The sequence below is a fragment of the Onychomys torridus genome, chromosome 4 (assembly GCF_903995425.1).
Source record: "Onychomys torridus chromosome 4, mOncTor1.1, whole genome shotgun sequence".
NCBI lineage: Eukaryota > Metazoa > Chordata > Mammalia > Rodentia > Cricetidae > Onychomys > Onychomys torridus.
Window position 1 is genome coordinate 140,261,093 of NC_050446.1, and position 14,116 is coordinate 140,275,208.

Genomic DNA, 14,116 nt, shown 5'->3' on the forward strand with positions numbered 1-14,116 from the left:
GAGGTTAGCACAGCCCCTGTGCAAAGACACACAAATCGTGAAGCGTTCCACTTCACAGACTTACGCTTTGCAGAGACTCAACTCCCAGCATGCACAGGGTGGTTCACAACCATCTATCTATAACTTCAGTTCCAGAGGAACTGTGCCTTCTTCTGACCTCCATGGACAATGAGCATGCACATGTGCACATACATACATAGAGGCAAAATACATAACAAAAATGGAATGAATTGAATTTTTAAAATTAAGAAAAACAAGCTTTCAACAGATGACACCTCCATTATTTACAATAAAAAGAGCAGAACAGTCCAGTAAGATGGTTCAGCTTGTCGAGGCATTTACTGCCAAGCTCAAGGGCCTGGTGGATCCCCTGGACTCACATGGTAGGACAGAACTGACACCTCCAAATTGTTCTCTGACCTCCACCGGCACACCATGGCATGTATCACACACACAAGGGGGGCGGGGCATGATGACTACAAGTGGATACCTACCAACTCTATCTTCAAAATATTCTAAATCTCAGCTAGGTGATGGTGGTGCACACCTTTAAGGCAGGCAGATCTGAGTTCAAGGCCATCCTCATCTACAGGTCTAGCTCCAGGATAATCATGGCAGTTACATAAAGAAATCCTGTCTCAATAAATAGAATCAAAAATCTTAATCTCAAAAAAGAAAGGTAGATAGATGTGAATACAACTATTTCTATATCCACTGTTAATATTCTGGCGCCAATTGGTCACCCCCTGTCTTAGCCTCAATCAGTAATGCCTTATTACTTCATACCCCAGGTCCCACTCTTGACTCACAAAATGTTTTCTCCAGAAGCAAAGTGATCTCTTCAAGTGTAAAACCATATCAAAACAAATTACCTAATTAGTATGTACAATTATTATGTTTTTTTCTAATCAGTTAGAAAAGAATAAACTTGAGTATGCTGGAGAGATAGCCTAGCAGTTATGAGTAGCTGGAGCTCTTCTCGAGGACCCCAGTTCAGTTCCCAGCACTAAGGCACCTCCCAACTATCTCTAATTCCCAGCACCAGGGAATCCAACGCATCTGGCTTCTTTGGGCATCTGCATGCACACAGACAATTTCAAAACAAATAATTTCAAATAAAAAATAGCTGGGCATGGGGGCACATGCCTTTAATCCCAGCACTCTGGAAGCAGATGCAGGCAGATTCTGTAATCTGGAGGACAGCCTGGTCTACAGAGTGAATTCCAGGACAACAAAGGCTACAAAGGGAGATCCTGACTCAAGAAGACTGAAAACAAAAAAAAACCAAACCCCAATGTTTATAAAATTAAACTTGGGCCGTGCGGTGGTGGTGCACGCCTTTAATCCCAGCACTTGGGAGGCAGAGGCAGGTAGATCTCTGTGAGTTCGAGGCCAGCCTGGGCTACAGAGTGAGCTTCAGGACAGATAGGACTACACAGAGAAACCCTGTGACTGGGGGAGAAGAGGTGGGGTAGCAAGGACTGAGATACCTGCCCAAAATGGTTTCTCATCTCATTCAGAAGAGCTAACCTTCTTGCTAACATCCTTTGTTATCAGGGCCAGATCCAATGCCCAACTTCTACAACTAACCTGTACTCTAGCCAAACTAACCCCACTGCTGCTCTGTGAATCTACCAAGCATGTTCCCACCTCATGACCATGATATTTGATCTCTTCTTTATACTTCTGATCTCCCAAAGGTGTACATAGTTACCTTAACTCCTTCAGATCTTTACTCAGATGTCACTTGATAAAAGAATCTTTAGGGCATTCTAACAAGTAACATCCCTATTTCCATCTTTTCTGCATCCAACATACCTTTGTGTGTGTGTGTGTGTGTGTGTGTGTGTGTGTGTGTGTGTGTATGTGTATGTGCTCACCTACCTCTACATGCACATAGGAAACCAGAGGTCAATGCCCGGTTTCTTCTACCAAATCACCTTTATTTTCTGAGATCTCTGGACCTAGAGCTTAAGTTTTGGCCAGACTGATCAGCAATCCCTCAAAATCTGCCTGTCTTTGCCCCCTAGTGCTGGTGTTACAGGTGTTTGCCACCATGCCTGGCCTTTTACATGAGAGCTGGGTTGATCTAAACTCAAGCTTGAGCACAAGTATTCTACAGAGTCATCACCCTAGCCCCCATATTAATTTTGCGGGGGACTTAATTTTTATGTGTATGGATGTTTTACCAGCCATGTTTGTTTGTGCATCACATGTGCATTGTCTGCTAAAGCCATAAAAAGACACATCAGACACCTGGACCTGGAGTTAAGGACAGTTGTTAACTACAAAGTGCATTGATGGGCACCAAACCTGGGTCCTCTGCAAGAGCAACAAATGTTATTTCCTTCCCTCCCCCAAGACAGGGTTTCTCTGTGTAGCTTTGGAGCCTGTCCTACAACTCACTTTGTAGACCAGGCTGGCCTCGAACTCAGAGATTCTCCTGGCTCTGCCTCCTGAGTGCTGGGATTAAAGGCATGTGCCACCACTACCCGGTTTGCAACAAATGTTCTTAACTGCTGAGCCATCTCTCCAGCCCCACAACAAACCTTTTTAAAATAAATAAAAAGTAAAAAGAGACACAAGACTCAATTCAGTGATAAAGTGCTTGTCCAGCACATACAAGGCCCTAGGTTTAATCCCCAATATATAACTAAAAATATATAACCCCCAAAAATAAACTAAAAGCCAGCCAGTAGAGGCACACACTGTTAATTCCAGCACTTGGGAGGCAGAGGCAGATGAATGTCTGGGGTTGAGTACAGTCTGGTCTACAGAATGAGCTCTAGGACTACACATAGAATCCCTGCCTCTAAAAACAAAGATGGATGGATGGATGGATGGATGGATGGATGGATGGACGGACAGATGGAAGGAAGGTAGGTAGGTAAGCAGACAGACAGACAGACAGACAGATAAACTGAATGTGGTAATTCACACCTGCAATTCCTGAGGCTCAGGCAGGAAAATTTCTGAGTTCCAGGCCAACCTGGATTAGAGTAAAACTAAAAGGAATTGGGGGGGGGGGGGTTGTTTCTGCCTGTCACCTCTCCTCAAGGCTGACTCTACTTTTCTAGAAAGAAACAAAAAGTACTAAAGACAAGAAAAACTTGTCACATTTTTACAGTGCAGAAAAATACCACTGGCACATTAGCTTTTATGGGATAGGGGTGGTAGTGGTCAGGAGTGTTGTGAATTCCAGGAAAATGTGGGTGTGTTTAGTGTTGCTCTAGGGACATTAGACCTAAATGAATAAATCTGTGCTATGCGAATGTTTGTTCTCATGTGGTTTTGAAAAATTAAAAGCAGGCAAAACCTCTACATGATGATCAAAATTAACAAAGGAATGAGAAAACATTTCTAAAAGATAGAAGGTCAAAGTTGTGTGTGTGTCAAGGCATGAGTGCAAGCCTGACAGTAACATTTCACTTGAGCTGCTGAAGAGGTTAGATTACATATTTGTTGCCATCAGCTAATTTAATTTAAAAGTCTGCCAACTCCAGGGCTATAAATTCAGAATTTGACATTGGTCACTCTGAATTTTCCTTTGATTTCTGCATTTAATTATAGCAATACAAAACAGAAGGGAGAATTTAGTTTTTTATTTGGCTTCCCCCATCTTAAGACAGAGTTTGGCTATACAGCACAAAGAGGCCTCAAAATCTCCATCCTCCTAACTCAACCTCCCAAAAAGTAGGATTATAGGCACGTACCACCATGCCTAGCAGGAGTCAAATCTTTTTTTGTTTTGTTTTTGTTTTTATTGATCCAGGGTTTCTCTGTGTAGTCTTGGCTGTCCTGGCACTCACTCTGTAGACCAGGCTGGCCTCAAACTCAGAGATCAGGCCCAGCTAAGAGTTATTGTTTAATATCATTCCCCCACCCACCTTTTGCTGTTTTTTGAGACAAGAGCCCAGGCTGGCCTGGCACTTGTAATAATCCTCCTGCCTCAACCTCCCAAATGCTGGGATTATAGGTGTGTGCTATTTAACCATTATTGCCTTTTCTTTCCCACTTCATCTGTAGAGTAATTCAATTTATGGCAATCCCGTCCAGACACAGTGGCTCATGCTTTTAGTATGGCACTTGAGAGGTGTGTCCTGAGACAGGAGGATCCGGAGTTTAAAATCAGCATGGTCTATGCTGAAAGGAGGATCTCAGAATGATGGAGTCAGCTTAGAGGAATACCAATAAAAAGGAGTGGGAAAATAATCTGATCATCTCAGAGGAAAAGGAAGCCTATGGATACAGTGCAAGTAACTAAATCACCCCGAGAAAAGGGTTAAAAGCAGCAGTGGACCTAGAGGGGAGAACGGAGGGCACTTAGGTCTTCATCCTCAGTAACAGCTCTGAGGTGCATTTCCATTTCTGTTTTATCATGCTAACAGCTATGTACCACATAAGGAAACGTTTTCTCAAGAGGACAATTCTTACATCTTTTTATAATAATGAATGCACAGGACCTCTCAACTGTAAAAGTATCTGTAACTATCAAACATACTTATATACCATTCCATTTGTGTGTAGGCTTCTTTCAAGGGTCACAAATTTATATACTTTTCGCCACATTATGGATGTCACACCTTGCTAGGCAAAATAAAATTACAAAATGAAGATATTCTCATAACCCTTAAGTAGCTTAGTCGCAAGTTTGTATTCTCAAATAAGTGGGCAGAATGAAGGGCCATCTGAGAAGAAAGACAGGCTTTCTTGCTGCTTTCCAGGCACAACCCCAGCTGAAACTCACTGCCATTCTATCAACATGATGTTTCACTTCTCACATAAAATAAATCTGAAAAAAAATTAAGCACTTTGGGGTTGGGGATTTAGCTCAGTGGTAGAGCGCTTGCCCTAGGCAAGCACAAGGCCCTGGGTTCAGTCCTCAGCTCTGGCAAAAAAAAAAAAAAAAAGATTAAGCACTTTATCTACCATTACCCATTTCTCTACTGTGCAGGACCCCATGAAGTGTAAGATTCCGAGTCACCTTTGAATCTTCAGTTACTAACAGCATGTCAAGCACTGTTAAAGCATTTTACATGTCATACTCTACATACTTTTTTTTGTTTGTTTGTTTGTTTTTTGAGAGAGGATTTTTCGGTGTAGTTTTGGAGCCTATCCTGGAACTCACTTTGTAGACCAGGCTGGTCTTGAACTCACAGAGATCTGCCTGGCTCTGCCTCCTGAATGCTGGAATTAAAGGCTAAAGGCACATACTACCAGCCAGCCTGTTCTTCTTATAGAGCAAGTTCAAGGGCAGTCAGGGCTATACAGAAACCTTGTCTCAAAAGAAAAGAATGCAAATGAAGTAGAAACTATCTTCAGTTTTACAGAAGAGAGTGAGCTTAGTAATGTATGCCTATAGTGGGGGGCAGAAGACAGGGGGCTGCTTCAAGTTCCAGACACTGACTCAAAGGGGGGGGGCACAGACAGACAGACAAAGCATAAGCTTTAGAAGTTCATCCTTTCTAGCCTGGAGTGGTGGTGCACACCTTTAATGGGGGGCAGGAGGGGGGCGGCGGCAGAGGTAAATGAATTATCTGTGAGTTCGAGGCAAGCCTGGTCTACAAAGTTCCAGGACAGCCAAGACTATTATATAGAGAAACTGTTTCAGATTAAAAAAAAAAAAAAAAAAAAAGTTCAGGTCTGGAGAGAAGGCTCACTGGTTAAGAGCACTGGCTGCTCTTCCAGAGAACCCAGGTTCAATTTCCACCAACCACATGGCAGCTCACAACTGTCTGTGACTCCAGTTCCGGGGGATCCGGTATCCTCACACAGTCATACATGCAGACAAAATACCAATGCACATAAAAATAAATAAATCCTTTAAAAAAAAAAGTTCATCCTAAACCACTGCATTCTACTTCTGCTGAACAAGGTATACTTTTTTCAAGAGTAACATACCTAATGAGTCAAGGGGTAAGCCCCACTCTAAGACGATGATCTCCATCCAAATAGTGACTATCACATCAGGGTTTAGAGAGACAGACTTCCACTTATATTTTAGCTTATCATTCCTTAAAATGGCAATTTTTACACATTACATAATGTTCTATCAATTATAATATGACTATAATTGTTACTATTTATGAAGAGAACAAATCCAGGGCCTTGTCCTTGGTGGGTGAGTAGACTACTACTGAGTTACATCCCTAGCCTAAAACAGTAATTTAAAACAAATATTCAGCCAGGCTCACATCTATAATCCCTTCATTTAAAAGGCTGAGCCAGGCAGTGGTGGCACACACCTTTAAGCCCAGCACTCGGGAGGCAGAGCCAGGCAGATCTCTGTGAGTTCAAGGTCAGCCTGGTCTACAAAGCAAGTTCCAGGAAGGGCGCACAAAGCTACACAGAGAAACCCTGTCTCGAAAAAACAAACAAACAAACAAAAAAACCAGAAAGTAGGTTAAGAGCGCTGCTTGCTCTGCCAAAGGTCCTGAGTTCAATTCCCAGCAACCACATGGTGGCTCACAACCATCTGTAATGAGATCTGGTGCCCTCTTCTGGCCTGCGGGGATATGTGCAGACAAAACACTGTGCACATAATAAATAAAATAAATCTTTAAAAAAAAAAAAAAGAAAAAAAAAAAAAGCTGAGACAGAAAGCGTGCCATAAATTTGAGGGCAACATTGATCTACATAGTGAATTGAGGCAAGCCTTTGCTACAGAGTAAGATCCTACTTCAATAAAACAAAATATTTAGAGCTGGAATGAAGCTCAGTGGTAAAACGCTTGCCTAGGGAATGGTAGGCCCTGGATGTTGTGGTTGTTTTTTGACCAGCACTGCCAGAAAAAATAAAGTGTAAGCCGGGCGGTGGTGGTGCACGCCTTTAATCCCAGCACTTGGGAGGCAGAGGCAGGCGGATCTTTGTGAGTTCGAGGCCAGCCTGGTCTACAAAGCGAGATCCAGGAAAGGCACAAAAAAGCTACATACACAGAGAAACCCTGTCTCAAAACGCCCCCAAAAAATAAATAAAGTGTAAAACAAATATTCATGCACTGTGTGCAAATTTAGCATCTATCCAATGGAATGAACACCAGAGTACAAAGCGCTCCAGTACTTCCCCAGGACTCCAGTTCAGTAAAGCAGACTGAAGACTGAGTTCTTTTCTACTTTTCTTTCCTTAGGACTACAGTTAAAAACACTAGCCAGTCAGAGCACTTGCCTAGCATATACTAGGGCCTGTGTTCCTTCAGCACTGAAAAAAAAAAAAAAAGGAACTGTAGGTAAGCTCCTGTTGCAGCATATGGTCAACACTGAGCCAATGAAAAGGACAAATGCCTGTACATCCCAGCTCTGAAGAAGCTGTGCCAGGAGGTAGGACTGGTCTAGGCTATGGATATGATAAGATCCTATCTTAATGAAGGAAAGTACTCAAACCAACGCATTTCAGTGTAATTTACTAAACCATTCGGAACTAAGGAAAAGCAGAGTAGGCATGACAATGCACACCTGTAATCCTAGAATTCAGACATGATGCAGGATTAAGAGTTGGAGGCCAGGGGTTGGGGATTTAGCTCAGTGGTAGGGCACTTGCCTACCAAGCCCAAGGCCCTGGGTTCAGTCCTCAGCTCTGAAAAACAAAAACAAAAAAACAAAAAAGAGTTGGAGGCCAAGCCAGGCATGGTGGCACACGCCTTTGATCCCACCAGTCGAGGCAGAAACAGGCAGATCTCTGAGTTTGAGGCCAGCCTGGTTCTACAGAGTGAGTACCAGGACAGCCAGGCTTGGGGGGGGGGGGGGTGTTTGCTTAGCAACATAGGCTCTTAATTCAATCCTCAACCTCACTAAATTACTTAACATACAATAAACAAGCACAGTAAACACACCATAGACTGCCTTATGCAAAGAAACATAGTTACACAACAAACCAAAGTCTTCCTGGCTTTCATTGTCTTCCCAGACTCACTGCATAGCTTGAGCTGACCTCCAACTCACACCTTCCTGCCTCATCCTCCTGAGTTCTGGGATTACATAGGCTTTCGCCATACTCAACCTTTCGGGAATATCTTTAACTGGAAACATAAAAGATATGGAAATTTCTTAGGTCAGCTGGACCTAGTGACAGTGGCCTGTATTCTTGGCTACCGGGAAGCTGAGACAGAATTACAAGTTGCCTGGGCAACTTAGTAAGACCCAATCTGAAAACAAAGGCAGCTGGGGATACAGTTCAGTCTACAGCCTAAAGTATAAGGCCCTAAATCCAATCTCTAATACTGCCATAAGCATATAAATTTAAATTCAGATAAAAGGTTTTCCCACTTTCCTAATATGAAATTTTTGCCAGACGGTTACCTGGTCTGCCTCCACAAGAACATCAACAGCACAAGACTACAAAAGGAATTAACGGGTAAATTATTCTTGTATTTCTTCAATCCAAAGTGGAATGGGTGCCCAAGAAAGAGGCTGTATGAATCCTCCCTTTTTAAAGGCTGAAGAACAACCCTCTGGGGGTAGAGCAGAGTTCTCAATACTTCTCATTTTATCCTCTGCACAATGGACATACTCAAATACCTGGTTTTAGTTGTTTTTTGTTTTTTTGTTTTGTTTTGTTTTGAGACACGGTCTCACTATATAGCCCTGGCTGTCCTGGAACTGGCTGTGTAGATCAGGCTGGCCTCAAACTCAGAGGTCTACCTGCCTCGAAAGTGCCTCAAATGACTGTTTGAAGATTGTCACTCTGCATAAACAAAGGAAAATCCACAGAACAGTTCACATGAGTGCCCTCTCTAACTCAAATCCAGAGTCTACTTTGTTGCCATTATCCTCTGGGCCTAGAGTGATACTTTGTACTTAAGAATGGTTTAATAAATATTAAATGAATCGAATGCAAAATGCCTGGTGCTCAAGTAATGTTGGCTATTACTGCTATTTTAATGACAATTAAGTTTTTATTGTTTTTATTAAATGATGCCATCCCTCCTGCAAGGATCTTAAAATTCTACGAAGAACATCGGATAAATGAAATCGCAAAACGGGGTAAGAATAAAAACACAACTGGGACACCCAGTAATAGGCAAAAAAACCTTTAAAAAAAAAAAATGCACAACCAGATCCCAATTTCGGACTTTTCCGAGGCGCGCACATAATGATTAATAAATTGCGATTACGATAATGAGATTTCACACATGTGTGATGTGCAACTGTGTGTGCAGGGCATTCTACTGGATTCACTAAACCCAACTACAGGGCAATTCGGAGAGCGTTCCTCACAACCCATTTTTCAGACAGAGCAACTGATACTCTGGGAGCACCAAGGTCACACACAGCTGTACGCGGGGGAGCCAGGACATGAACACAAGCAGTCTGACCCCAGAGCCTGCACTCAACAGGGCCCTCGAGAACACCAGCCCCGCGTCTTCCAACATCTACCACACGTCGCTCCAAATCCAGCGTGCCTACGTTTTCCCAGGACCGGACTTTCAGCCCCGAAGCCGCGAAAACAAAACAATACTTCTCTCGCGGTCCATAGGGCGCCCGCCAGGCCTGAGATCCAAGGCCGCTCAGCACAGTCCCGCTAGCACCCAGAGCCCCGGGTCCCGCTGCGCCGCAGGAAGCGCCGGGGTGGCCCCGAGAGCCCGCGAAGGCCCGGGGAGTCGCGTGACCTTGGATACAGCGCCCCACTCCCGGCCTCAGTTTCCCTGCCGGGGCCTCCTGCCGGGGGCCTCTGCGGAGCCTCGCGCCTATGGAGCAGCAGGCCCCTCAACACACACCCCTCAGCCGCCCGCCTTCCCGCCCCACTTACGCTGGAAGGCGGCTGCTCCAGGGACGCCCACCATCGCGGAGCGCAGCCTGCCGCGAGCGCCACCCGCTTCGACCCACCGCCCGAGTCCTCCGCAGGCGCAGGCCGGGACCTGCACCCGCCGAACTCGCTCGCACCAGCGCCGCCGCCGCCGCCGCCGTTAGGCCGCGCGCCGCCCCGCCCCCGGACGGCCCCGGCACGCCCCCGCTGCGCGCTCCCGCTCCCCGACCAACGCACGCGGAAGCCCGGCCCGAGCGCGCTCACGCGAAGCACCGCCTCCCGGCCTGGCCCGCCCCTTCCGCGCCAGGCCGCGTCCTATCCTAGAGCGGTCTGAACCTCAGACCCGCCTCCCGCGCGCTACGCGCCGCTGTCACGTAATCGCCTGCCTCCGAGCTCAAGACTTCCGGATGTATCCTGGGCGGTGACTTTGGAGCGAAGGCGGAGTCCTGGGGCGGGGCTTCGGGGGAGGGCTGCTTCAGGTACAGGCCTCAATGCCTTTATGGTTGTATTGGGTGGCAAGTTGTTCTTACCCTTTTTATTTACTTGTTTGTTTTTACATTGATTTATCGCATAATGTGTGCGTGTATGTGTTTGGTCGCGTGCATTTCAAGGCGTGCATGTGAATGTCAGAGGATAAGTTGGGGGCATGCTCGCCTTCCTCCCTGTAGGTCCAGCAGATCAAACTTGGTGCATCAAGCTTGATGGCAAGCATCTTTGCTGGCTGAGCTGTCTCACAGATTCCTTCCCCTTTGGGGCTATAGGAATCTGAATGTTTAAAATAACTAGTAGCTGTCATTGATTTCTGTATTAGACCAAGGGCTTTGGGGGGGGGGGCTTTAGGGTGGGGGGGGGGGTATGGGGACGGGCACATGTATATGCAGGTTCTGTTTTGATTTTTTGTTTGTTTGTTTGTTTGTTTTTGTTTTTCGAGATGGTTTCTCTTTTAGCCCTAGCTGTTCTGGAACTTGCTCTGTAGACCAGGCTGGCCTCAAATTCAAGAGATCCGCTGCCTCTGCCTCCTGAGTGCTGGGATTAAAGGCAAAAGCGAGTACCACCACTGCCTGGCTGTTTTGGTTTGTTGAAATAAGATCTTAATGTACATTGTGCCAGCTTGAACTCACTCACCTAGACCAGGCTATCCTTGAACCTTAAGCTATATTCCTGCCTCTGCCTCCCAAATGCTGTGTTTACAACACCAACCGGCCTCACAAATTATTTTGTTTTCCAGCTGGCCTGGAACACACAGTGTAGTCCATGATGATCTGGAACACTCACCAATCCTCCTTCCTCAGCCTCCCGAGTAGTTAGATTATAAACATGAACCACCGGCCTGTTTTCAATGGCATCTCCAAAATAAAAAACAAAACAAAACAAAACCCAACACATAGCAACCTAAACAAGTACTCTGACTGTAGGGCAGAGAGGCTACTCTGTCTTTCTGTCTCATGAAGACTAAAAATTATATTCCAGGAATTATTCAAATTTTCAAAAATTATAGTTCAGAAATTATAACTGAAATGAACGGGCTGGTGGAGCTTTGGCTCAAGGGTTAAGAGCACTGGCTGCTCTTCCAGAGGACCAGGGTTCAATTCCCCGTACCCACAGGCAGCTCACAACTGTCTATAACTCCAGTTCCATGGGTCCTACACCTTCACACAGACATACATGCAGGCAAAACACCAGTGCACATAAAAGAAAAATTCAAAGAAAAAGCTAACTAAAATGAAGCCAGCCTGGATCGTGGCACACACCTGTAATCCCAACCCTTGGGAAACTGAAGCAAAAAAACTGTCAATTCAAAACCACCCTGGGCCACATAGTGAGACCCTGCCTCCGTATAATACAGTCAGACATGGCGGGTGGCCTTCACCTGTATGCCCAGCATGTGAGCAGGATGACCAATTCTTAGAGGCCAACTGGGTTAGCTGCAGTGCATTTGCCACATGAAATGGTACACACACACACACACACACACACATGCAATCCCAGCACTTGGGAGTCAGAGGCAGGCAGATCTCAGTAAGTTGGAGGCCAGCCTGGTTTGCAAGTCGAGTTCTAGGACAGCAAGGGCTATTACACAGAGAAACCCTGTCTCAAAACAGACAAACAAACAAACCTCAAGAAGATTATGAAGAAAATAAACCACCTTAAATATTTTTTTAGCCAAGTGGTAGTGGTGAATGCCTTTCATCCCAGCACTCAGGAGGCAGAGGCAGACAGATCTCTGTGAGTTCGAGACCAGCCTGATCTACACAGTGAGTTCCAGGACAGGCACCAAAGCGACATCAAGAAACTGTCTTTAAAAAAATTGTTTAAGGGCTGGAGAGATGGCTCAGAGGTTAAGAGCACTGACTACTCTTCCAGTGGTCCTGAGTTCAATTCCCAGCAACCACATAGTGGCTCACAACCATCTGTAGTAAGGTCTAGTGCCCTCTTCTGGTCATACATGCTGTATACATAATAAACAAGTAAATCTTAAATTTTTTTTTTTAAATTCTTAATCTTGAGATAGTTTCATTATATAGCTGGTACTGGCTTGAGGCTCATTTTGTGGTTTAGTCTAGGCTTAAACTCTATTTTTTCTTATAATTTCCCTATTTTGATTTTATGTGCATTGATGTTTTGGTCCCCTAGAACTAGAGTTAGAGACAGTTGTGAGCTATGATGTGCAGGGAATAAAACACAGGTCCCCTGGAAGAGCAGTTAGTGCTCTTAACCACTGAACCAACTCTCCAGCCCTAAACTTACATTTTTAATACTCCTGCCTTTGCCTCTTGATTGCTGGTATTGCAAAGCTCTAATACCACACGTGAATTAGAGATCAGGATGTCTCTGCTCTATCTAGCACTTAATTTGATAGGCTTTATCAAATTTAATCAGAAACACATAGGTATGTGGAAACTTATCAAACACACCAGACCAGTGAATGATGCAACTTCTTCACTTGGCTCATCAATAGGAGGGCTCCTAACTTTGGTTCAGACTTCACCCATCATCAAGCTATCCACAGGCCACCCATCATCAAGCTATCCACAGGCCACCCATCATCAAGCTATCCACAGGCCACAAATTCCTGATTCTGTCCTCAGGGCCCCAAGGGTTTTAGCTTACATGGATTGCTTGACAAATACAGTTCAAGTTGTCTTTTCTGGGGACCTAGCAAGCCTAGAGCTCACTCACCATCCCCCACTGTTTCACTACCACCCTGCCTCATTATTTTTCTTTAAGACAGAATCTGCTAGTGTAGCCCGGTCTGGCCAGGGAGTAACTATACAATCGAGCAGGCTGGCCTAGAATTTGTTGTACTTACCTCTGCCTTTCAAATGCTGGAATTGCAAGTGTGAAACACTCCCCCTCCCCCATCAGTTTAGCATCTGGAACCACCCCGAACTTCAACAGCCCATGCTGGAACTGTGGCAACATTAGGTGTTATATTAATCTAAGCACCTGCAGTAACTCTCCTAGCATCTATCAGCTCCCTGCTTTCTGCCTTCAGTAAGGCACTTCTGAACCCTGTAGCCTCTTTAACCCATTGTTGGCCATTCTGCAATGTAATCTTTGTGTGTAGACTATGATCTGAAAATTAGTGTCAATAATTAAGATTGGACCAGGGGAGGTTGTCCTTGCTTTTAAGACCATCACTTGTTAAGCAGAGGCAGGCAGATCTCTGTGAGTTTAAGGCAAGCCTGGTCAACATAGTGAGTTAGTTCGAGGACTGCCAGGGTTTTGTCGAGAGCCCCTCTCTCAAAACAAACAAACAAAAAAACCCAAAATAATAATAATAATAATAATAATAATAATAATAATAATAATAATAAGGATTGGGGAAAAAAACTATATTTGCCAATGGTCAGGAGAACTAAAAAAACAAAAAAAAAACCCAGACTAGGCAAATTAGAGGCTTCAGCAATAGTCTAGTGGTGGAAAGCTTGCTAGCATGCATAAGAACCTGTGTTCAATCCTTGGAACCACAAAGAGAAAAAGCATTTGTCAGGTATGGTGGTGCATGTGAGTGTAGGCAGGAAAATCAAGAGTTCAAAGTCATCCTCTGATACTACTGAGTTTGATGCCAGTATATACTACGTGGGACTCTGTCTCAAAGCATCAAACAAGAACAGGTTTTCATTAAGGTGATCAGGCTAACCTTGAACTCCTCATCCTCCAGAGTAACTGGGAGTACAGGCATGTCTCATGGGTTTTGCAATGATGGGGATGGAATCCAGGGCCTAGTGACGGGCACTCTACCAACTAAGGTACATTCCCGATCCCAAAGAGCGTCTCATTTCCTCAGGCACATGTCTGTGAAGCTGTGAGGACAAGGAGACACTAGGCAGGTGGATAGGCTTCCCTGCTGCCTACTTGAAGACCAAAGAAT

General features: G+C 44.8%; 1 protein-coding gene across 5 annotated transcripts in view; it reads right to left on the reverse strand.

Annotated features, from left to right (window-relative positions):
• The window catches only part of Cbfa2t2 (CBFA2/RUNX1 partner transcriptional co-repressor 2), a 97,063-nt gene extending 87,141 nt beyond the window's left edge, over window positions 1-9,922 (reverse strand). For all 5 annotated transcript variants that reach the window (XM_036185048.1, XM_036185042.1, XM_036185041.1 and 2 more), the window contains exon 1: window positions 9,745-9,922. In XM_036185048.1, the coding sequence (XP_036040941.1) occupies window positions 9,745-9,778 (34 nt within the window). In that variant the 5' untranslated portion in view covers window positions 9,779-9,922. The remainder of the gene's footprint in view (window positions 1-9,744) is intronic.
• Between the last annotated feature and the right edge of the window lie 4,194 nt (window positions 9,923-14,116).